At 50.0% G+C, this 25,231-nt stretch overlaps 1 protein-coding gene across 1 annotated transcript in view; it reads left to right on the top strand.

The window, feature by feature from the left end:
* The window catches only part of rnf38 (ring finger protein 38), a 63,328-nt gene that overhangs the window by 6,672 nt on the left and 31,425 nt on the right, over positions 1-25,231 (top strand). The window contains exon 3 of the mRNA XM_045711273.1: positions 21,738-21,793. Within this exon, the coding sequence (XP_045567229.1) occupies positions 21,738-21,793 (56 nt within the window). The remainder of the gene's footprint in view (positions 1-21,737; positions 21,794-25,231) is intronic.

The raw sequence follows: 25,231 nt of genomic DNA on the forward strand, positions 1-25,231 counted from the left end.
GAGACATGATGACAGTAGGGATAGGGGGGATGGAAAAGAGAGGGAGAGGAGAGACATGATGACAGTAGGGATAGGGGGGATGGAAAAGAGAGGGAGAGGAGAGACATGATGACAGTAGGGATAGGGGGGATGGAAAAGAGAGGGAGAGGAGAGACATGATGACAGTAGGGATAGGGGGATGGAAAAGAGAGGGAGAGGAGAGACATGATGACAGTAGGGATAGGGGGGATGGAAAGAGAGGAGAGGAGAGGGAGAGACATGATGACAGTAGGGATAGGGGGGATGGAAAAGAGAGGGAGAGGAGAGACATGATGACAGTAGGGATAGGGGGGATGGAAAAGAGAGGGAGAGGAGAGTGGGAGAGACATGATGACAGTAGGGATAGGGGGGATGGAAAAGAGAGGGAGAGGAGAGACATGATGACAGTAGGGATAGGGGGGATGGAAAAGAGAGGAGAGGAGAGACATGATGACAGTAGGGATAGGGGGGATGGAAAAGAGAGGGAGAGGAGAGACATGATGACAGTAGGGATAGGGGGGATGGAAAAGAGAGGGAGAGGAGAGACATGATGACAGTAGGGATAGGGGGGATGGAAAAGAGAGGGAGAGGAGAGTGGGAGAGACATGATGACAGTAGGGATAGGGGGGATGGAAAAGAGAGGGAGAGGAGAGACATGATGACAGTAGGGATAGGGGGGATGGAAAAGAGAGGGAGAGGAGAGACATGATGACAGTAGGGATAGGGGGGATGGAAAAGAGAGGGAGAGGAGAGACATGATGACAGTAGGGATAGGGGGATGGAAAGAGAGGGAGAGGAGAGACATGATGACAGTAGGGATAGGGGGATGGAAAAGAGAGGAGAGGAGAGACATGATGACAGTAGGGATAGGGGGATGGAAAAGAGAGGGAGAGGAGAGACATGATGACAGTAGGGATAGGGGGGATGGAAAAGAGAGGGAGAGGAGAGACATGATGACAGTAGGGATAGGGGGGATGGAAAAGAGAGGGAGAGGAGAGACATGATGACAGTAGGGATAGGGGGGATGGAAAAGAGAGGGAGAGGAGAGACATGATGACAGTAGGGATAGGGGGATGGAAAGAGAGGGAGAGGAGAGACATGATGACAGTAGGGATAGGGGGGATGGAAAAGAGAGGGAGAGGAGAGACATGATGACAGTAGGGATAGGGGGGATGGAAAAGAGAGGGAGAGGAGAGACATGATGACAGTAGGGATAGGGGGGATGGAAAAGAGAGGGAGAGGAGAGACATGATGACAGTAGGGATAGGGGGGATGGAAAAGAGAGGGAGAGGAGAGACATGATGACAGTAGGGATAGGGGGGATGGAAAAGAGAGGGAGAGGAGAGACATGATGACAGTAGGGATAGGGGGATGGAAAAGAGAGAGGAGAGGAGAGACATGATGACAGTAGGGATAGGGGGATGGAAAAGAGAGGGAGAGGAGAGACATGATGACAGTAGGGATAGGGGGGATGGAAAAGAGAGGAGAGGAGAGACATGATGACAGTAGGGATAGGGGGGATGGAAAAGAGAGGGAGAGGAGAGACATGATGACAGTAGGGATAGGGGGGATGGAAAAGAGAGGGAGAGGAGAGACATGATGACAGTAGGGATAGGGGGGATGGAAAAGAGAGGGAGAGGAGAGACATGATGACAGTAGGGATAGGGGGGATGGAAAAGAGAGGGAGAGGAGAGACATGATGACAGTAGGGATAGGGGGGATGGAAAAGAGAGGGAGAGGAGAGACATGATGACAGTAGGGATAGGGGGGATGGAAAAGAGAGGGAGAGGAGAGACATGATGACAGTAGGGATAGGGGGGATGGAAAAGAGAGGGAGAGGAGAGACATGATGACAGTAGGGATAGGGGGGATGGAAAAGAGAGGGAGAGGAGAGACATGATGACAGTAGGGATAGGGGGGATGGAAAAGAGAGGGAGAGGGAGAGACATGATGACAGTAGGGATAGGGGGGATGGAAAAGAGAGGGAGAGGAGAGACATGATGACAGTAGGGATAGGGGGGATGGAAAAGAGAGGGAGAGGAGAGACATGATGACAGTAGGGATAGGGGGGATGGAAAAGAGAGGGAGAGGAGAGACATGATGACAGTAGGGATAGGGGGATGGAAAAGAGAGGGAGAGGAGAGACATGATGACAGTAGGGATAGGGGGATGGAAAAGAGAGGGAGAGGAGAGACATGATGACAGTAGGGATAGGGGGGATGGAAAAGAGAGGAGAGGAGAGACATGATGACAGTAGGGATAGGGGGGATGGAAAAGAGAGGGAGAGGAGAGACATGATGACAGTAGGGATAGGGGGGATGGAAAAGAGAGGGAGAGGAGAGACATGATGACAGTAGGGATAGGGGGGATGGAAAAGAGAGGGAGAGGAGAGACATGATGACAGTAGGGATAGGGGGGATGGAAAAGAGAGGGAGAGGAGAGACATGATGACAGTAGGGATAGGGGGGATGGAAAAGAGAGGGAGAGGAGAGACATGATGACAGTAGGGATAGGGGGGATGGAAAAGAGAGGGAGAGGAGAGACATGATGACAGTAGGGATAGGGGGATGGAAAAGAGAGGGAGAGGAGAGACATGATGACAGTAGGGATAGGGGGGATGGAAAAGAGAGGGAGAGGAGAGACATGATGACAGTAGGGATAGGGGGGATGGAAAAGAGAGGGAGAGGAGAGACATGATGACAGTAGGGATAGGGGGGATGGAAAAGAGAGGGAGAGGAGAGACATGATGACAGTAGGGATAGGGGGGATGGAAAAGAGAGGGAGAGGAGAGACATGATGACAGTAGGGATAGGGGGGATGGAAAAGAGAGGGAGAGGAGAGACATGATGACAGTAGGGATAGGGGGGATGGAAAAGAGAGGGAGAGGAGAGACATGATGACAGTAGGGATAGGGGGGATGGAAAAGAGAGGGAGAGGAGAGACATGATGACAGTAGGGATAGGGGGGATGGAAAAGAGAGGGAGAGGAGAGACATGATGACAGTAGGGATAGGGGGATGGAAAAGAGAGGGAGAGGAGAGACATGATGACAGTAGGGATAGGGGGGATGGAAAAGAGAGGGAGAGGAGAGACATGATGACAGTAGGGATAGGGGGATGGAAAAGAGAGGGAGAGGAGAGACATGATGACAGTAGGGATAGGGGGATGGAAAAGAGAGGGAGAGGAGAGACATGATGACAGTAGGGATAGGGGGGATGGAAAAGAGAGGGAGAGGAGAGACATGATGACAGTAGGGATAGGGGGGATGGAAAAGAGAGGGAGAGGAGAGACATGATGACAGTAGGGATAGGGGGGATGGAAAAGAGAGGGAGAGGAGAGACATGATGACAGTAGGGATAGGGGGGATGGAAAAGAGAGGGAGAGGAGAGACATGATGACAGTAGGGATAGGGGGATGGAAAAGAGAGGGAGAGGAGAGACATGATGACAGTAGGGATAGGGGGGATGGAAAAGAGAGGGAGAGGAGAGACATGATGACAGTAGGGATAGGGGGGATGGAAAAGAGAGGGAGAGGAGAGACATGATGACAGTAGGGATAGGGGGGATGGAAAAGAGAGGGAGAGGAGAGACATGATGACAGTAGGGATAGGGGGGATGGAAAAGAGAGGGAGAGGAGAGACATGATGACAGTAGGGATAGGGGGGATGGAAAAGAGAGGGAGAGGAGAGACATGATGACAGTAGGGATAGGGGGGATGGAAAAGAGAGGGAGAGGAGAGACATGATGACAGTAGGGATAGGGGGGATGGAAAAGAGAGGGAGAGGAGAGACATGATGACAGTAGGGATAGGGGGGATGGAAAAGAGAGGGAGAGGAGAGACATGATGACAGTAGGGATAGGGGGGATGGAAAAGAGAGGGAGAGGAGAGACATGATGACAGTAGGGATAGGGGGGATGGAAAAGAGAGGGAGAGGAGAGACATGATGACAGTAGGGATAGGGGGGATGGAAAAGAGAGGGAGAGGAGAGACATGATGACAGTAGGGATAGGGGGGATGGAAAAGAGAGGGAGAGGAGAGACATGATGACAGTAGGGATAGGGGGGATGGAAAAGAGAGGGAGACAGATGAGAGCAGTCTAGCGTCATCATGCCAGTAAGCTTCATCCTCACCACCAGTACTGTCAGTTTGGTGTTTCATCCCCCTTTGGTTTGGGGAGGTGCCAGCTGATCCTAGATCTGTGGTTAAGTTAGTATCTAATGGTTAAAGTGACGGTTGGGGGAGAGAAGCAGATCATAGATCTGTGGTTAAGTTAGTATCTAATGGTTAAAGTGACGGTTGGGGGAGAGAAGCAGATCATAGATTGGTTAAACAGTAGCTCAATATCTGTGGCATGCAGAATTGAGTAAATTGATTGTTGGAATGGCCATTTCTGTCCCAACACACACACACACACACACACACACACACACACACACACACACACACACACACACACACACACACACACACACACACACACACACAATGCCAAGTCACAAGTTCCTGTGTGTGTATGTAGCAGGATGTGCATTCTGTAGCGTGTGTGTTTTGTCATTGGAGGGCCGGTTTCCTCATTTTCCCCATATCCTCTACACACACTCACACCACTTGTGCCCATGTACGAGAATAAGAAAACCCCTTCAAATGTAGCCATGTGTACCAGATGTTCTTCTCCACATCCACTTGTGTTTAATAAGGAGGAGGCTCCTGAGAACAAGCTTAGGACTGCTGTGTGTGTGTGTGTGTGTGTGTGTGTGTGTGTGTGTGTGTGTGTGTGTGTGTGTCTATAGCACCTACACCATCTGTTTCTCATGCTTAGTATATGAGTTCCAAATAGCACCCTATTCCCTACATGCTGCACTAGATGTCTTGGTTCCTCAATAGAACGTCTATTATCTCTGTGTGTGGCTTGTCTTCCCACGCTGGTCACCTGCACTAGGGATGAAAGCTAATGATCCCTCTCTCCTCTGCTCTCCTCCTTGAAGGTCCTCTGTACCCTCCTCCACTCCTCTCCTTTCCTCCTCTCCTCCTTGAACGTCCTCTGTACCTCTCTACTCTCCTCCCTTTCTGCATTCTTCCTTGTACCCCTCTCCTCTCTCTGCCCCTCCTTCATCCTTACCTCTCCATCTCTCTTTCTCCTCTGTCGCTTTTGTCTGAAGAGGGTTTCACTCAATGTTCCTCCTGAAAGAGGGGTTAGTCTGTCTGTCTGATTACTCCTCCTCTCCTCCTCCTGAAAGAGGGGTTAGTCTGTCTGATTTACTCCTCCTCTCCTCCTCCTGAAAGAGGGGTTAGTCTGTCTGATTTACTCCTCCTCTCCTCCTCCTGAAAGAGGGGTTAGTCTGTCTGATTTACTCCTCCTCTCCTCCTCCTGAAAGAGGGGTTAGTCTGTCTGATTTACTCTCCTCTCCTCCTGAAAGAGGGGTTAGTCTGTCTGTCTGATTACTCCTCCTGAAAGAGGGGTTAGTCTGTCTGATTACTCCTCCTCCTGAAAGAGGGATTAGTCTGTCTGATTTACTCCTCCTCTCCTCCTCCTGAAAGAGGGGTTAGTCTGTCTGATTTACTCTCCTCTCCTCCTCCTGAAAGAGGGGTTAGTCTGTCTGTCTGATTACTCCTCCTCTCCTCCTCCTGAAAGAGGGGTTAGTCTGTCTGTCTGATTACTCCTCCTCTCCTCCTCCTGAAAGAGGGGTTAGTCTGTCTGATTTACTCCTCCTCCTGAAAGAGGGATTAGTCTGTCTGATTTACTCCTCCTCTCCTCCTCCTGAAAGAGGGGTTAGTCTGTCTGATTTACTCCTCCTCTCCTCCTCCTGAAAGAGGGGTTAGTCTGTCTGATTTACTCTCCTCTCCTCCTCCTGAAAGAGGGGTTAGTCTGTCTGATTTACTCCTCCTCTCCTCCTGAAAGAGGGGTTAGTCTGTCTGATTTACTCCTCCTCTCCTCCTCCTGAAAGAGGGGTTAGTCTGTCTGATTTACTCCTCCTCTCCTCCTCCTGAAAGAGGGGTTAGTCTGTCTGATTTACTCCTCCTCTCCTCCTCCTGAAAGAGGGGTTAGTCTGTCTGATTTACTCTCCTCTCCTCCTCCTGAAAGAGGGGTTAGTCTGTCTGTCTGATTACTCCTCCTGAAAGAGGGGTTAGTCTGTCTGATTACTCCTCCTCCTGAAAGAGGGATTAGTCTGTCTTATTTACACCTCCTCTCCTCCTCCTGAAAGAGGGGTTAGTCTGTCTGATTTACTCCTCCTCTCCTCCTCCTGAAAGAGGGGTTAGTCTGTCTGATTTACTCTCCTCTCCTCCTCCTGAAAGAGGGGGTAGTCTGTCTGATTTACTCCTCCTCTCCTCCTCCTGAAAGAGGGGGTAGTCTGTCTGATTTACTCCTCCTCTCCTCCTCCTGAAAGAGGGGTTAGTCTGTCTGATTTACTCCTCCTCTCCTCCTCCTGAAAGAGGGGTTAGTCTGTCTGATTTACTCCTCCTCTCCTCCTCCTGAAAGAGGGGTTAGTCTGTCTGATTTACTCCTCTCCTCCTCCTGAAAGAGGGGTTAGTCTGTCTGATTTACTCCTCCTCTCCTCCTCCTGAAAGAGGGGTTAGTCTGTCTGATTTACTCCTCCTCTCCTCCTCCTGAAAGAGGGGGTAGTCTGTCTGATTTACTCCTCCTCTCCTCCTCCTGAAAGAGGGGTTAGTCTGTCTGATTTACTCCTCCTCTCCTCCTCCTGAAAGAGGGGTTAGTCTGTCTGATTTACTCTCCTCTCCTCCTCCTGAAAGAGGGATTAGTCTGTCTGATTACTCCTCCTCTCCTCCTCCTGAAAGAGGGGTTAGTCTGTCTGATTTACTCTCCTCTCCTCCTGAAAGAGGGGTTAGTCTGTCTGATTTACTCCTCCTCTCCTCCTCCTGAAAGAGGGGTTAGTCTGTCTGATTTACTCCTCCTCCTGAAAGAGGGGTTAGTCTGTCTGATTTACTCCTCCTCTCCTCCTCCTGAAAGAGGGGTTAGTCTGTCTGATTTACTCTCCTCTCCTCCTCCTGAAAGAGGGGTTAGTCTGTCTGTCTGATTACTCCTCCTGAAAGAGGGGTTAGTCTGTCTGATTACTCCTCCTCCTGAAAGAGGGATTAGTCTGTCTTATTTACACCTCCTCTCCTCCTCCTGAAAGAGGGGTTAGTCTGTCTGATTTACTCCTCCTCTCCTCCTCCTGAAAGAGGGGTTAGTCTGTCTGATTTACTCTCCTCTCCTCCTCCTGAAAGAGGGGGTAGTCTGTCTGATTTACTCCTCCTCTCCTCCTCCTGAAAGAGGGGGTAGTCTGTCTGATTTACTCCTCCTCTCCTCCTCCTGAAAGAGGGGTTAGTCTGTCTGATTTACTCCTCCTCTCCTCCTCCTGAAAGAGGGGTTAGTCTGTCTGATTTACTCCTCCTCTCCTCCTCCTGAAAGAGGGGTTAGTCTGTCTGATTTACTCCTCTCCTCCTCCTGAAAGAGGGGTTAGTCTGTCTGATTTACTCCTCCTCTCCTCCTCCTGAAAGAGGGGTTAGTCTGTCTGATTTACTCCTCCTCTCCTCCTCCTGAAAGAGGGGGTAGTCTGTCTGATTTACTCCTCCTCTCCTCCTCCTGAAAGAGGGGTTAGTCTGTCTGATTTACTCCTCCTCTCCTCCTCCTGAAAGAGGGGTTAGTCTGTCTGATTTACTCTCCTCTCCTCCTCCTGAAAGAGGGATTAGTCTGTCTGATTACTCCTCCTCTCCTCCTCCTGAAAGAGGGGTTAGTCTGTCTGATTTACTCTCCTCTCCTCCTGAAAGAGGGGTTAGTCTGTCTGATTTACTCCTCCTCTCCTCCTCCTGAAAGAGGGGTTAGTCTGTCTGATTTACTCCTCCTCCTGAAAGAGGGGTTAGTCTGTCTGATTTACTCCTCCTCCTGAAAGAGGGGTTAGTCTGTCTGATTTACTCCTCCTCTCCTCCTCCTGAAAGAGGGGTTAGTCTGTCTGATTACTCCTCCTCTCCTCCTCCTGAAAGAGGGGTTAGTCTGTCTGATTTACTCCTCCTCTCCTCCTCCTGAAAGAGGGGTTAGTCTGTCTGATTTACTCCTCCTCTCCTCCTCCTGAAAGAGGGGTTAGTCTGTCTGTCTGATTACTCTCCTCTCCTCCTGAAAGAGGGGTTAGTCTGTCTGATTTACTCTCCTCTCCTCCTGAAAGAGGGGTTAGTCTGTCTGATTTACTCCTCTCCTCCTCCTGAAAGAGGGGTTAGTCTGTCTGATTTACTCCTCCTCTCCTCCTCCTGAAAGAGGGGTTAGTCTGTCTGATTTACTCCTCCTCTCCTCCTCCTGAAAGAGGGGTTAGTCTGTCTGATTTACTCTCCTCTCCTCCTGAAAGAGGGGTTAGTCTGTCTGATTTACTCCTCCTCTCCTCCTCCTGAAAGAGGGGTTAGTCTGTCTGATTTACTCTCCTCTCCTCCTCCTGAAAGAGGGGTTAGTCTGTCTGATTTACTCCTCCTCTCCTCCTCCTGAAAGAGGGGTTAGTCTGTCTGATTACTCCTCCTCTCCTCCTCCTGAAAGAGGGGTTAGTCTGTCTGATTTACTCTCCTCTCCTCCTCCTGAAAGAGGGGTTAGTCTGTCTGATTTACTCCTCCTCTCCTCCTCCTGAAAGAGGGGTTAGTCTGTCTGATTTACTCTCCTCTCCTCCTCCTGAAAGAGGGGTTAGTCTGTCTGATTTACTCCTCCTCTCCTCCTCCTGAAAGAGGGGTTAGTCTGTCTGATTTACTCTCCTCTCCTCCTGAAAGAGGGGTTAGTCTGTCTGATTTACTCTCCTCTCCTCCTGAAAGAGGGGTTAGTCTGTCTGATTTACTCTCCTCTCCTCCTCCTGAAAGAGGGGTTAGTCTGTCTGATTTACTCCTCCTCTCCTCCTCCTGAAAGAGGGGTTAGTCTGTCTGATTTACTCTCCTCTCCTCCTGAAAGAGGGGTTAGTCTGTCTGATTTACTCCTCCTCTCCTCCTCCTGAAAGAGGGGTTAGTCTGTCTGATTTACTCCTCCTCTCCTCCTCCTGAAAGAGGGGTTAGTCTGTCTGATTACTCCTCCTCTCCTCCTCCTGAAAGAGGGGTTAGTCTGTCTGATTTACTCTCCTCTCCTCCTGAAAGTCTTTGCTCCTTGTGTCCTGTTTCCAGGGCGAAAGGTTTTTAGTCGTTATTGTTTAGGGGTTCACCTACCTCCGCTCTGATACCACAACTAAACACTGACTGATCCCAAAATAACACCCTATTCCCTATAAAGTGCACTACTTAAGAACAGGGCCCTTTGGGCCTCTAGTTAAAGGTAGTGCACTATGTAGGGAATAGGGTGCCATTTGGGACACAGACACGTTGCATGGAGAGGATCATTGTCACTTAAGAAAGGATCTGTTTCTTGTAGATATTAATACACAGACCCAGAATAGATAGATATATATTTGTATGTTTATGGGGGAGGAAAATACAGTCTCAAGGAGGACCGAGGCATTTAAGACCATTCAGAATGAACCAGACCAGGGACAGGGCTTTTGTTTGTAGGTTTCTAAGTCTAGGCTGTTAGTCTGATGCGGCCTGCCTGAGGGGGAGGGCTGACGGGGCCTGCCTGAGGGGGAGGGCTGACGGGGCCTGCCTGAGGGGGAGGGCTGACGGGGCCTGCCTGAGGGGGAGGGCTGACGGGGCCTGCCTGAGGGGGAGGGCTGACGGGGCCTGCCTGAGGGGGAGGGCTGACGGGGCCTGCCTGAGGGGGAGGGCTGACGGGGCCTGCCTGAGGGGGAGGGCTGACGGGGCCTGCCTGAGGGGGAGGGCTGACGGGGCCTGCCTGAGGGGGAGGGCTGACGGGGCCTGCCTGAGGGGGAGGGCTGACGGGGCCTGCCTGAGGGGGAGGCCTGACGCGGGCCTGCCTGAGGGGGAGAATGTGTCAGCCAAAGAGAGAATGAGGGGGAGGGAGGGGTTGACACTTGTCATATCTCCTATGTTTATGAGTTCTCACCAACAAGAGGCACAAGCCCCACTGGCCAAATCTGCACTCTTTCTATCATGCTCTCTCTCTCTCTCGTTAGGTTTCTGTTTCCTCTCTCCTTCACCCTCTTTCCCCTTCTCTCTTTCTGTTCTTCTCTCTGTTTTAAGCCTGTTTCTTCTCTCTCTGTTTAGTTTCTGTTGTAACAGTTATTGTGTGTGTGTGTGTGTGTGTGTGTGTGTGTGTGTGTGTGTGTGTGTGTGTGTGTGTGTGTGTGTGTGTGTGTGTGTGTGTGTGTGTGTGTGAAGTAAGTGTAGCAGCAGCAGAGCACAGTACAGCTGGGCAGCTTCAAATGCCCCTGAAGTTGTAGAGCGAGACAGAAATGGAGAGGGAGGATTGAAGGACAACAATATAGTGACTAGAGGGAAAAGACTCAGCTTGGCTTTTGGAAGAGTGGACAGAAGGAGAGTCTCTCGGCTGAGCCCTGTCTGTCAGTGAAGCAGGAAGAGAGAGAGAGAGAAAGGGGAGAGGAGGACAGAAGGAGAGTCTCTCGGCTGAGCCCTGTCTGTCAGTGAAGCAGGAAGAGAGAGAGAGAGAAAGGGGAGAGGAGGACAGAAGGAGTCTCTCGGCTGAGCCCTGTCTGTCAGTGAAGCAGGAAGAGAGAGAGAGAGAAAGGGGAGAGGAGGACAGAAGGAGAGTCTCTCGGCTGAGCCCTGTCTGTCAGTGAAGCAGGAAGAGAGAGAGAGAGAAAGGGGAGAGGAGGACAGAAGGAGAGTCTCTCGGCTGAGCCCTGTCTGTCAGTGAAGCAGGAAGAGAGAGAGAGAGAAGGGGAGAGGAGGACAGAAGGAGAGTCTCTCGGCTGAGCCCTGTCTGTCAGTGAAGCAGGAAGAGAGAGAGAGAGAAAGGGAGAGGAGGACAGAAGGAGAGTCTCTCGGCTGAGCCCTGTCTGTCAGTGAAGCAGGAAGAGAGAGAGAGAAAGGGAGAGGAGGACAGAAGGAGAGTCTCTCGGCTGAGCCCTGTCTGTCAGTGAAGCAGGAAGAGGGAGAGAGAAAGGGAGAGGAGGACAGAAGGAGAGTTTCTCGGCTGAGCCCTGTCTGTCAGTGAAGCAGCAGGAGGAGAGGGTGAGTGGAGAGTAAAGGAGAGAAGGTTAATGTGCTGTGTGTGTGTGTGTGTGTGGGTTTACATGTGTAGTGTTGGTGAGTTCTGGTTTTAGAGTGTAAGCGTTAGGGAGTGGCCTGTGTGTGTGGGCCTTGTTTACTGGCTGTCTGGGTGGGCTGGCTTTGGAGCAGGAGGAACAGAACTGTGTCAGTAGCACAGAGGGTTTTTCACAAATAGATCCCTGTTTAGTGTATTACATTAGACCAGAACACTAGTGACCAGAGCTCTGTTGGGTCCTGTAACACTAGTGACCAGAGCTCTGTTGGGTCCTGTAACACTAGTGACCAGAGCTCTGTTGGGTTCTGTTTAACACTAGTGACCAGAGCTCTGTTGGGTTCTGTTTAACACTAGTGACCAGAGCTCTGTTGGGTTCTGTTTAACACTAGTGACCAGAGCGCTGTTGGGTCCTGTAACACTAGTGACCAGAGCTCTGTTGGGTTCTGTTTAACACTAGTGACCAGAGCTCTGTTGGGTCCTGTAACACTAGTGACCAGAGCTCTGTTGGGTTCTGTTTAACACTAGTGACCAGAGCTCTGTTGGGTCCTGTAACACTAGTGACCAGAGCTCTGTTGGGTCCTGTTTAAATTCTTGCGGATTAGTGGGACGCCTCCGTCCCATTTCGACAATTTCCAGTGAAATTGCAGAGCGCCAAATGAAAATTAAATTACTATAAATATTAAACTTTCATGAAATCACAAGTGTAATACATCAAAATAAAGCTTAACTTGTTCTTAATCCAGCCGCCGTGTCAGATTTCAAAAAGGCTTTACGGCGAAAGCAAACCATGCGATTGTCTGAGGACAGCGCCCAGCACACACATGCATAACAAATCAAATGTATTTATATAGCCCTTCTTACATCAGCTGATATCTCAAAGTGCTGTACAGAAACCCAGCCTAAAACCCCAAACAGCAAGCAATGCAGGTGTAGAAGCACGGTGGCCAGGAAAAACTCCATAGAAAGGCCAGAACCTAGGAAGAAACCTAGAGGGGAACCAGGCTATGAGGGGTGGCCAGTCCTCTTCTGGCTGTACCGGGTGGATATTATAACAGAACATGGCCAAGATGTTCAAATGTTCATAGATGACCAGCATGGTCAAATAATAATATTCACAGTTGTCGAGGGTGTAACAAGTCAGCACCTCAAGAGTAAATGTCAGTTGGCTTTTCATAGCCGATCATTGAGAGTATCTCTACCGCTCCTGCTGTCTCTAGAGAGTTGAAAACAGCAGGTCTGGTACAGGTAGCACGTCCGGTGAACAGGTCAGGGTTGCGACAGGAAAGTCAGAAATAGCGATATAATATATGCCTTACCTTTGAAGATCTTCTTCTGTTGGCACTCCAAAAGGTCCCAGTTACATTACAAATGGTCCTTTTGTTCGATAATGTCCTTCTTTATATCCATAAAAACTCAGTTTAGCTGGCGCGCTTCAGTCAATAATCCACTCGGTTTCCCTCCTTCAAAATGCATACAAAATGAATCCTAAACGTTAACATTTCAATTATCCGAACAAGTCAATCAACGTTTATATTCAAACAATAGGTACCCTAATACGCAAATACATTTTATTGTTTAAGACCGAGAATCGTTATTGTCTTTACCGGAGAAAAGTACCAAAGAACGCGCTCTCATTCACGCGCTTGGAAACACTACAGCCACAATGGGAGCCACCTAGAAAAACTACAAATTCTGCCTCATTTTTCCAAAAATCAGCCTGAAACTCTTTCTAAAGACTGTTGACATCTAGTGGAAGCCCTAGGAACTGCAATGTGGGAGGACTTCGCCTTATAATAAAAGTGATATCCATTGAAATCAGTGGTAGGATGAAATGTATTTTTTGGGGGGATGAATTGTCCTCGGGGTTTCGCCTGCCATTTCAGTTCTGTTATACTCACAGACATTATTTTAACAGTTTTAGAAACTTTAGAGTGTTTTCTGTCCAAATCTAATCTTCTGGGCCTGAGTAGCAGGCAGTTTACTTTGGGCACGCTTTTCATCCGGACGTCAAAATACCACCCCCTATCCCAAAGAAGTTAACACTAGTGACCAAAGCTCTATTGGGTCCTGTTTAACACTAGTGTACTATAAAAGGGAAGAAGGTGCAATTTGGGACAGAGAGAGACATGGAGATCATTATATCACTATTGCTACTACTACTACTGTGGCTACTACTACTACTACTACTACTACTACTACTGTGGCTACTACTACTACTGTGGCTACTACTACTACTGTGGCTACTACTACTACTACTGTGGCTACTACTACTACTACTACTACTACTACTGTGGCTACTACTACTACTACTACTGTGGCTACTACTACTACTACTACTACTGTGGCTACTACTACTACTACTACTACTACTACTGTGGCTACTACTACTACTACTACTGTGGCTACTACTACTACTACTACTACTACTACTGTGGCTACTACTACTACTACTACTGTGGCTACTACTACTACTACTACTGTGGCTACTACTACTACTGTGGCTACTACTGTGACTACTACTACTACTACTACTACTGTGGCTACTACTACTACTGTGGCTACTACTACTACTACTACTGTGGCTACTACTACTACTACTACTGTGGCTACTACTACTACTACTACTACTACTACTGTGGCTACTACTACTACTACTACTGTGGCTACTACTACTACTACTGTGGCTACTACTACTACTACTGTGGCTACTACTACTACTACTACTACTACTACTACTGCGGCTACTACTACTACTACTACTACTACTACTACTACTACTACTACTACTACTACTGTGGCTACTACTACTACTACTACTACTACTACTACTACTACTACTACTACTACTACTACTACTACTACTACTGTGGCTACTACTACTACTACTACTGGCTGCTGCTACTACTACTACTGTGGCTACTACTACTACTACTACTGTGGCTACTACTACTACTGTGGCTACTACTGTGACTACTACTACTACTACTACTACGGTGGCTACTACTACTACTGTGGCTACTACTACTACTACTACTGTGGCTACTACTACTACTACTACTACTGTGGCTACTACTACTACTACTGTGGCTACTACTACTACTACTACTACTACTACTACTACTGTGGCTACTACTACTACTGTGGCTACTACTACTACTACTGTGGCTACTACTACTACTACTACTGTGGCTACTACTACTACTACTACTACTAATACTACTACTACTACTACTACTACTACTACTACTACTGTGGCTACTACTACTACTACTACTACTACTACTACTACTGTGGCTACTACTACTACTACTACTACTACTACTGTGGCTACTACTACTACTACAACTACAACAGAAGAGTTGGGAGGAGAGAATGAAAACAATAAGGGCAGAAGGGGAAAGTCAAATCTAGGGAGGGAAAGGGAGAGTCATTCCTGTCTACAATGGGACACACACACACACACACACACACACACACACACACACACACACACACACACACACACACACACACACACACACACACACGGTGCTGTCAGTCAAGTGCTTTGCTTGTTCTGTTTTTCTGTTTTATGAAGTAGCATTTTAGTGTGTCTGAGGTGAAGGCCTCATTGTATTCTACAAGGCTGAAGTCTGTCTGTGTTGTGTTCAGATGTCTTAATATCTTCCTGTGTGTGTCTCTCACACTCTCTCGCCTCTCTCTCTCTCCTCTCTCCTTACTTTCTCGCCTCTTTCTCTCGCCTCTCAATTTCTCTCGTTTTTCGATGTGAAAAGTTAGTAAGAAATAATCTCACCAGCTACTGATAAGAGAGAGATGGAGGGAGAACGATATGGAAAAGAGAGCTAGACAGGGATGTGTTAATGAGAGAGGGAGGAATGGAGAGGATGAGAGAGGGGGGGTATGACATGAAGAAGAGATGTGGGGGGGCTAGTGATGCGTAGAGAGGGTGTAATGTGTTGGAGGGAGAAATGGTGACAAAATAATGGAGGAGGAGAAGAGGAAATGGATAGAAATAGCTGATGCACTCTGAAGCTGATCCCTCCCTCTCTCTCTGTCCCACCATCCCCTGTCTCTCTCTCTCTGTCCCACCATCCCCTGTCTCTCTCTCTCTGTCCCACCATCCCCTGTCTCTCTCTCTCTGTCCCACCATCCCCTGTCTCTCTCTCTCTGTCCCACCATCCCCTGTCTCTCTCTCTCTGTCCCACCATCCCCTGTCTCTCTCTTTCTGTCCCACCATCCCCTGTCTCTCTCTCTCTGTCCCACCATCCCCTGTCTCTCTCTTTCTGTCCCACCATCCCCTGTCTCTCTCTCTCTGTCCCACCATCCCCTGTCTCTCTCTCTCTGTCCCACCATCCCCTGTCTCTCTCTCTCTGTCCCACCATCCCCTGTCTCTCTCTCTCTGTCCCACCATCCCCTGTCTCTCTCTCTCTGTCCCACCCATCCCCTGTCTCTCTCTCTCTGTCCCACCATCCCCTGTCTCTCTCTCTCTGTCCCACCATCCCCTGTCTCTCTCTCTCTGTCCCACCATCCCCTGTCTCTCTCTCTCTGTCCCACCATCCCCTGTCTCTCTCTCTCTGTCCCACCATCCCCTGTCTCTCTCTCTCTGTCCCACCATCCCCTGTCTCTCTCTCTCTGTCCCACCATCCCCTGTCTCTCTCTCTCTGTCCCACCATCCCCTGTCTCTCTCTCTCTGTCCCACCATCCCCTGTCTCTCTCTCTCTGTCCCACCATCCCCTGTCTCTCTCTCTCTGTCCCACCATCCCCTGTCTCTCTCTCTCTGTCCCACCATCCCCTGTCTCTCTCTCTCTGTCCCACCATCCCCTGTCTCTCTCTCTCTGTCCCACCATCCCCTGTCTCTCTCTCTCTGTCCCACCATCCCCTGTCTCTCTCTCTCTGTCCCACCATCCCCTGTCTCTCTCTCTCTGTCCCACCATCCCCTGTCTCTCTCTCTCTGTCCCACCATCCCCTGTCTCTCTCTCTCTGTCCCACCATCCCCTGCTCTCTCTCTCTCTGTCCCACCATCCCCTGTCTCTCTCTCTCTGTCCCACCATCCCCTGTCTCTCTCTCTCTCTGTCCCACCATCCCCTGTCTCTCTCTCTCTCTGTCCCACCATCCCCTGTCTCTCTCTCTCTCTGTCCCACCATCCCCTGTCTCTCTCTCTCTGTCCCACCATCCCCTGTCTCTCTCTCTCTCTGTCCCACCATCCCCTGCTCTCTCTCTCTCTGTCCCACCATCCCCTGTCTCTCTCTCTCTCTGTCCCACCATCCCCTGTCTCTCTCTCTCTCTGTCCCACCATCCCCTGTCTCTCTCTCTCTCTGTCCCACCATCCCCTGTCTCTCTCTCTCTCTGTCCCACCATCCCCTGTCTCTCTCTCTCTCTGTCCCACCATCCCCTGTCTCTCTCTCTCTCTGTCCCACCATCCCCTGTCTCTCTCTCTCTCTGTCCCACCATCCCCTGTCTCTCTCTCTCTCTGTCCCACCATCCCCTGTCTCTCTCTCTCTCTGTCCCACCATCCCCTGTCTCTCTCTCTCTCTGTCCCACCATCCCCTGTCTCTCTCTCTCTCTGTCCCACCATCCCCTGTCTCTCTCTCTCTCTGTCCCACCATCCCCTGTCTCTCTCTCTCTCTGTCCCACCATCCCCTGTCTCTCTCTCTCTCTGTCCCACCATCCCCTGTCTCTCTCTCTCTCTGTCCCACCATCCCCTGTCTCTCTCTCTCTCTGTCCCACCATCCCCTGTCTCTCTCTCTCTCTGTCCCACCATCCCCTGTCTCTCTCTCTCTCTGTCCCACCATCCCCTGTCTCTCTCTCTCTCTGTCCCACCATCCCCTGTCTCTCTCTCTCTCTGTCCCACCATCCCCTGTCTCTCTCTCTCTCTGTCCCACCATCCCCTGTCTCTCTCTCTCTCTGTCCCACCATCCCCTGTCTCTCTCTCTCTCTGTCCCACCATCCCCTGTCTCTCTCTCTCTCTGTCCCACCATCCCCTGTCTCTCTCTCTCTCTGTCCCACCATCCCCTGTCTCTCTCTCTCTCTGTCCCACCATCCCCTGTCTCTCTCTCTCTCTGTCCCACCATCCCCTGTCTCTCTCTCTCTCTGTCCCACCATCCCCTGTCTCTCTCTCTCTCTGTCCCACCATCCCCTGTCTCTCTCTCTCTCTGTCCCACCATCCCCTGTCTCTCTCTCTCTCTGTCCCACCATCCCCTGTCTCTCTCTCTCTCTGTCCCACCATCCCCTGTCTCTCTCTCTCTCTGTCCCACCATCCCCTGTCTCTCTCTCTCTCTGTCCCACCATCCCCTGTCTCTCTCTCTCTCTGTCCCACCATCCCCTGTCTCTCTCTCTCTCTGTCCCACCATCCCCTGTCTCTCTCTCTCTCTGTCCCACCATCCCCTGTCTCTCTCTCTCTCTGTCCCACCATCCCCTGTCTCTCTCTCTCTCTGTCCCACCATCCCCTGTCTCTCTCTCTCTCTGTCCCACCATCCCCTGTCTCTCTCTCTCTCTGTCCCACCATCCCCTGTCTCTCTCTCTCTCTGTCCCACCATCCCCTGTCCTCTCTCTCTCTGTCCCACCATCCCCTGTCTCTCTCTCTCTCTGTCCCACCATCCCCTGTCTCTCTCTCTCTCTGTCCCACCATCCCCTGTCTCTCTCTCTCTCTGTCCCACCATCCCCTGTCTCTCTCTCTCTCTGTCCCACCATCCCCTGTCTCTCTCTCTCTCTGTCCCACCATCCCCTGTCTCTCTCTCTCTCTCTGTCCCACCATCCCCTGTCTCTCTCTCTCTCTGTCCCACCATCCCCTGTCTCTCTCTCTCTCTGTCCCACCATCCCCTGTCTCTCTCTCTCTCTGTCCCACCATCCCCTGTCTCTCTCTCTCTCTGTCCCACCATCCCCTGTCTCTCTCTCTCTCTGTCCCACCATCCCCTGTCTCTCTCTCTCTCTGTCCCACCATCCCCTGTCTCTCTCTCTCTCTGTCCCACCATCCCCTGTCTCTCTCTCTCTCTGTCCCACCATCCCCTGTCTCTCTCTCTCTCTGTCCCACCATCCCCTGTCTCTCTCTCTCTCTGTCCCACCATCCCCTGTCTCTCTCTCTCTCTGTCCCACCATCCCCTGTCTCTCTCTCTCTCTGTCCCACCATCCCCTGTCTCTCTCTCTCTCTGTCCCACCATCCCCTGTCTCTCTCTCTCTCTGTCCCACCATCCCCTGTCTCTCTCTCTCTCTGTCCCACCATCCCCTGTCTCTCTCTCTCTCTGTCCCACCATCCCCTGTCTCTCTCTCTCTCTGTCCCACCATCCCCTGTCTCTCTCTCTCTCTGTCCCACCATCCCCTGTCTCTCTCTCTCTCTGTCCCACCATCCCCTGTCTCTCTCTCTCTCTGTCCCACCATCCCCTGTCTCTCTCTCTCTCTGTCCCACCATCCCCTGTCTCTCTCTCTCTCTGTCCCACCATCCCCTGTCTCTCTCTCTCTCTGTCCCACCATCCCCTGTCTCTCTCTCTCTCTGTCCCACCATCCCCTGTCTCTCTCTCTCTCTGTCCCACCATCCCCTGTCTCTCTCTCTCTCTGTCCCACCATCCCCTGTCTCTCTCTCTCTCTGTCCCACCATCCCCTGTCTCTCTCTCTCTCTGTCCCACCATCCCCTGTCTCTCTCTCTCTCTGTCCCACCATCCCCTGTCTCTCTCTCTCTCTGTCCCACCATCCCCTGTCTCTCTCTCTCTCTGTCCCACCATCCCCTGTCTCTCTCTCTCTCTGTCCCACCATCCCCTGTCTCTCTCTCTCTCTGTCCCACCATCCCCTGTCTCTCTCTCTCTGTCCCACCATCCCCTGTCTCTCTCTCTCTGTCCCACCATCCCCTGTCTCTCTCTCTCTCTGTCCCACCATCCCCTGTCTCTCTCTCTCTCTGTCCCACCATCCCCTGTCTCTCTCTCTCTCTGTCCCACCATCCCCTGTCTCTCTCTCTCTCTGTCCCACCATCCCCTGTCTCTCTCTCTCTCTGTCCCACCATCCCCTGTCTCTCTCTCTCTCTGTCCCACCATCCCCTGTCTCTCTCTCTCTGTCCCACCATCCCCTGTCTCTCTCTCTCTCTCTGTCCCACCATCCCCCTTACAGCTGATGCACTCTGAAGCTTACAGAAAATCAATAGCAGTCAAGAGAAGCCACAATCTCTCTCTCTCTCTCTCCTCCCCTCCATATATCTTACCCATGCCTCTATCTCCCCCTCCCCCAGTCTCTCCTCTCTTATTTTCCACATCCCCATGGCAACCCTTACACATCCACTCTATCCCCCCCCTCACCCATGGCAACCCTGACACATCCACTCTATTCCCCCCCCTCACCCATGGCATCCCTGATACATCCACTCTATTCCCCCACCCCCCCACCCATGGCATCCCTGATACATCCACTCTATTTCTCCCCCCCTCACCCATGGCATCCCTGACACATCCATTCTATCCCCCCTTCACCCATGGCATCCCTGACACATCCATTCTATCCCCCCTCACCCATGGCATCCCTGACACATCCATTCTATCCCCCCTCACCCATGGCATCCCTGACACATCCATTCTATCCCCCCCTCACCCATGGCATCCCTGACACATCCATTCTATCCCCCCCTTCACCCATGGCATCCCTGACACATCCACTCTATCAGGCCTGCTGTCCTGTTCCTTCCTGTCCCTGTGTGTGTGTGTGTGTGGAGTCATTTGGGACTCCAGTGTCCACTTGGGAGAAGTCAAGGACAGACCAGGGCTGTAGTGTCAGTAGTTCTGGTAGTGTGATGTGACGTCACCTCAGTCAGACCTCCAGAAGGAAAACAAACCAGCTGAATGGAAGATGAAACAGAGTAACAGTCATCTAAAACGGCTGCTTTAATCCTGGATTACTGGCTTTGGTGTGTGTGTTTGGTGTGTTGTTTTCTGCTTCTGAATGTAAGGAGTGTAGCTAGTCCTTTTCTCTCTCTCTCTCTCGCTCTCTCGCTCTAGACACTAACTCACACAAACATGTTTGTATGTTGAGGTCCAGATGTTTGATAATCAAAACAACAATAGGGGTTAAATCTCTAAGCCTTTCTTAGCCTTAGTCTCATCTAGTCTCTATAGCCTTAGTCTCATCTAGTCTCTATAGCCTTAGTCTCATCTAGTCTCTATAGCCTTAGTATCATCTAGTCTCTATAGCCTTAGTCTCATCTAGTCTCTATAGCCTTAGTCTCATCTAGTCTCTATAGCCTTAGTCTCATCTAGTCTCTATAGCCTTAGTCTCATCTAGTCTCTATAGCCTTAGTCTCATCTAGTCTCTATAGCCTTAGTCTCATCTAGTCTCTATAGCCTTAGTCTCATCTAGTCTCTATAGCCTTAGTCTCATCTAGTCTCTATAGCCTTAGTCTCATCTAGTCTCTATAGCCTTAGTCTCATCTAGTCTCTATAGCCTTAGTCTCATCTAGTCTCTATAGCCTTAGTCTCATCTAGTCTCTATAGCCTTAGTCTCATCTAGTCTCTATAGCCTTAGTCTCATCTAGTCTCTATAGCCTTAGTCTCATCTAGTCTCTATAGCCTTAGTCTCATCTAGTCTCTATAGCCTTAGTCTCATCTAGTCTCTATAGCCTTAGTCTCATCTAGTCTCTATAGCCTTAGTCTCATCTAGTCTCTATAGCCTTAGTCTCATCTAGTCTATAGCCTTAGTCTCATCTAGTCTATAGCCTTAGTCTCATCTAGTCTCTATAGCCTTAGTCTCATCTAGTCTCTATAGCCTTAGTCTCATCTAGTCTCTATAGCCTTAGTCTCATCTAGTCTCTATAGCCTTAGTCTCATCTAGTCTCTATAGCCTTAGTCTCATCTAGTCTCTATAGCCTTAGTCTCATCTAGTCTCTATAGCCTTAGTCTCATCTAGTCTCTATAGCCTTAGTCTCATCTAGTCTCTATAGCCTTAGTCTCATCTAGTCTCTATAGCCTTAGTCTCATCTAGTCTCTATAGCCGTAGTATGTCTAGGAGCCATAGGGCCAGTCTACCACTGTTAATAATGGTATCTCTGTGTCTAGGAGCCATAGGGCCAGTCTACCACTGTTAATAATGGTATCTCTGTGTCTAGGAGCCATAGGGCCAGTCTACCACTGTTAATATTGGTATCTCTGTGTCTAGGAGCCATAGGGCCAGTCTACCACTGTTAATAATGGTATCTCTGTGTCTAGGAGCCATAGGGCCAGTCTACCACTGTTAATAATGGTATCTCTGTGTCTAGGAGCCATAGGGCCAGTCTACCACTGTTAATAATGGTATCTCTGTGTCTAGGAGCCATAGGGCCAGTCTACCACTGTTAATAATGGTATCTCTGTGTCTAGGAGCCATAGGGCCAGTCTACCACTGTTAATAATGGTATCTCTGTGTCTAGGAGCCATAGGGCCAGTCTACCACTGTTAATAATGGTATCTCTGTGTCTAGGAGCCATAGGGGCCAGTCTACCACTGTTCATATTGTTTTATTTAACTAGGCAAGTCAGTTAATAACCTTCTTATTTACAATGACTGCCTACCCAGGCCAAACCCGGACGCCACCGGGCCAATTGTGCGCCGCCCTATGGGATTCCCAATCACAGCAGGTTGTGATCCAGCCTGGATTTGAACCAGGGTCTGTAGTAACGATGGTATCTCTGTGTCTAGGAGCCGTAGGGGGGAGGAGCCATCCTGACCATGCCTGTGGAGAGGAGGGTGACAAGGTGAGACACACACACACACAAACAGAGTCATGATATCGTGCTCCAGCAGCTCCTCTAGTGTTTACAGATATGACCTCATGGTGAAAGAGGAACTGTCAGGTCCATACCTCTGGGCCGTGTGTGGAGGAGGATGGGTTCTGTGGGTGGGACTGGTTGATTGGACTGAAGTGGAGCAGAAGTTAAGGAATGTGGTGGGAGGGAATGCAGGGCGTGGAAGAGGGGATGAGGGGGAGGTAGAGAGGAATATGGAGGGAAAGAGAGAGTGGATGAGGGAAAGAGAGTGGATGAGGGGGAGGGAAAGAGAGTGGATGAGGGGGAGGTAGAGAGGAATATGGAGGGAAAGGGGGAGTGGATGAGGGAGAGTGGATGAGGGGGAGGTGGATATAATCCTATTATAGACCACCCTGTCTGCTCCACTGCTAGCCTGGGAGTCTGGGCTGCATCATGTCCGCTGACTCACTGCACAGAAGTTAACACACTTAAATAATGTGACATGGAATGTAGAAATGTTGAAACTGAATTACTCTTCGCATGGAGCGGCGGGTAGCATGGCGGTTAGAGGGGAGGCGGGTAGCCTGGCGGTTAGAGGGGAGGCGGGTAGCCTGGCGGTTAGAGGGGAGGCGGGTAGCCTGGCGGTTAGAGGGGAGGCGGGTAGCCTGGCGGTTAGAGGGGAGGCGGGTAGCCTGGCGGTTAGAGGGGGAGGCGGGTAGCCTGGCGGTTAGAGGGGGGAGGCGGGTAGCCTGGCGGTTAGAGGGGGGAGGCGGGTAGCCTGGCGGTTAGAGGGGGGAGGCGGGTAGCCTGGGGGTTAGAGGGGGGAGGCGGGTAGCCTGGCGGTTAGAGGGGGAGGCGGGTAGCCTGGCGGTTAGAGGGGGAGGCGGGTAGCCTGGCGGTTAGAGGGGGCGGCGGGTAGCCTGGCGGTTAGAGGGGAGGGGCGGGTAGCCTGGCGGTTAGAGGGGGGGAGGCGGGTAGCCTGGCGGTTAGAGGGGAGGCGGCGGGTAGCCTGGCGGTTAGAGGGGAGGCGGCGGGTAGCCTGGCGGTTAGAGGGGAGGCGGCGGGTAGCCTGGCGGTTAGAGGGGAGGCGGCGGGTAGCCTGGCGGTTAGAGGGGAGGCGGCGGGTAGCCTGGCGGTTAGAGGAGGGGAGGCGGCGGGTAATCGAAAAAGGTTGCTAGATCGAATCCCCGAGCTGACAAGGTAAAAATCTGTCGCAGTTAACCCACTGTTCCTAGGCCGTCATTCATTAAATAAGAATTTGTTCTTGTCGAGTTAAATAAAGGTTAAATATAAATTACAAATAAATAAATACAATGTCCATACAGGCTAGAATAACTTGACAATGCTAGAAGATAGCCTAAAAAGCTGGAAGCTATCGCTAACTTTCCTTGCTAGCTGACAGCTAAAGCTAACATCAATTCACTACTCCTAGTACTTTGTTTGTGAAATATGCAGATTTCTTTTCAAAACTGATTGCCACCAAAAAACAGTATTCATTCTCCTATTCAGTCTGTCTCACTTCTCTCCCAAAGATGACCTATTGGGTCAGCTGACTGACTCCTGGGCGTGCCCTCCTTGCCTCATGAATGATGTCATTACTGGTTAAAGAGACAGTGCACCCTTTTTATAAAAGAAGCGTCAACTATGCAAATGTTGATCAGTACAATTCAAATAATACTGTGTGTTCTCTTAGCAGTTTGCCAATATAATCTGTTTCCTTTCCATTCAGGATGTCATCTGTAGCCCCCATGAAATCTGCCAAAACAAGCTGAATAACTCAATGCATACACACACTCCTATTGAATATGTATTCACCTGTATTGTGGATAGACCTAGGCTACATCTTGATTCACCCAGTTTATCAATAAAGATGAACCATTCAAATAAATGACTAACATGATGTTATTACGTAGTTAGGTTGGTAAACACAGTCATTGATTGTGTAATTGATTCATTAATAACATGGTGGTCTCTGGGTAAATGTTGACGAGTACAGTCTTGATGTCCAACGGGTTGAACAGAGCAATAGCTGAGTTTATCTGTCTGGATCAAGTTCCATTCTGTAACGTGGGCTAATATACCTACTTTTTCTGCCTTGGTATCGTGACGCTGTGGAATAATTTAGGATGGGGTGCAACGGGGGGGGGGGGGGGTGAATAGTTATACTGGCTGTCCTTAGGGGTTTGAGATGGAAGGAGGGTCTACACTGTCCTTAACGGTTTGAGATGGAGGGGGGGTCTACACTGTCCTTAACGGTTTGAGATGGAGGGGGGGTCTACACTGTCCTTAACGGTTTGAGATGGAGGGGGGGTCTACACTGTCCTTAACGGTTTGAGATGGAGGGGGGGGTCTACACTGTCCTTAACGGTTTGAGATGGAGGGGGGTCTACACTGTCCTTAACGGTTTGAGATGGAGGGGGGTCTACACTGTCCTTAACGGTTTGAGATGGAGGGGGGGGTCTACACTGTCCTTAACGGTTTGAGATGGAGGGGGACGGGGGGGATTGATGGGGGGAGGGACGGTCTACACTGTCCTAAATCCACTTCTTTTTAAATCCGAGAGACATTTCTCAGAACCTGAGTTATGACCTTTTAAATCTCTACAATAATAGATACATATATTTGAATTAGAGCCTAAATAATGTATATTTCAGTGTGATTTATAAACCGTCAACAACAACAACATCCATAAAGAAAAACATTAAAGAGCTGTTTAATTTGACTATACAGTACAGTGATCTCCAGGTATTGGGACAGTGACCCGTTTTTTGTTTTGGATTTCAAATGATAATGAGGTTCACCATATGTAACCTTTTATTTAACTAACCTCTCACCATTACAATAACCAGGGAGGTTAGCATTTTATCATAACCCCCCCAAGACATGCTAACCTCTCACTATTACAATAACCAGGGAGGTTAGCATTTTATCATAACCCCCCCAAGACATGCTAACCTCTCACCATTACAATAACCAGGGAGGTTAGCATTTTATCATAACCCCCCCAAGACATGCTAACCTCTCACCATTACAATAACCAGGGAGGTTAGCATTTTATCATAACCCCCCAAGACATGCTAACCTCTCACCATTACAATAACCAGGGAGGTTAGCATTTTATCATAACCCCCCAAGACATGCTAACCTCTCACCATTACAATAACCAGGGAGGTTAGCATTTTATCATAACCCCCCAAGACATGCTAACCTCTCACCATTACAATAACCAGGGAGGTTAGCATTTTATCATAACCCCCCAAGACATGCTAACCTCTCACCATTACAATAACCAGGGAGGTTAGCATTTTATCATAACCCCCCAAGACATGCTAACCTCTCACCATTACAATAACCAGGGAGGTTAGCATTTTATCATAACCCCCCCAAGACATGCTAACCTCTCACCATTACAATAACCAGGGAGGTCAGCATTTTATATCATAACCC

Source organism: Salmo salar, unplaced genomic scaffold (genome assembly GCF_905237065.1).
Source record: "Salmo salar unplaced genomic scaffold, Ssal_v3.1, whole genome shotgun sequence".
NCBI classification, from domain to species: domain Eukaryota; kingdom Metazoa; phylum Chordata; class Actinopteri; order Salmoniformes; family Salmonidae; genus Salmo; species Salmo salar.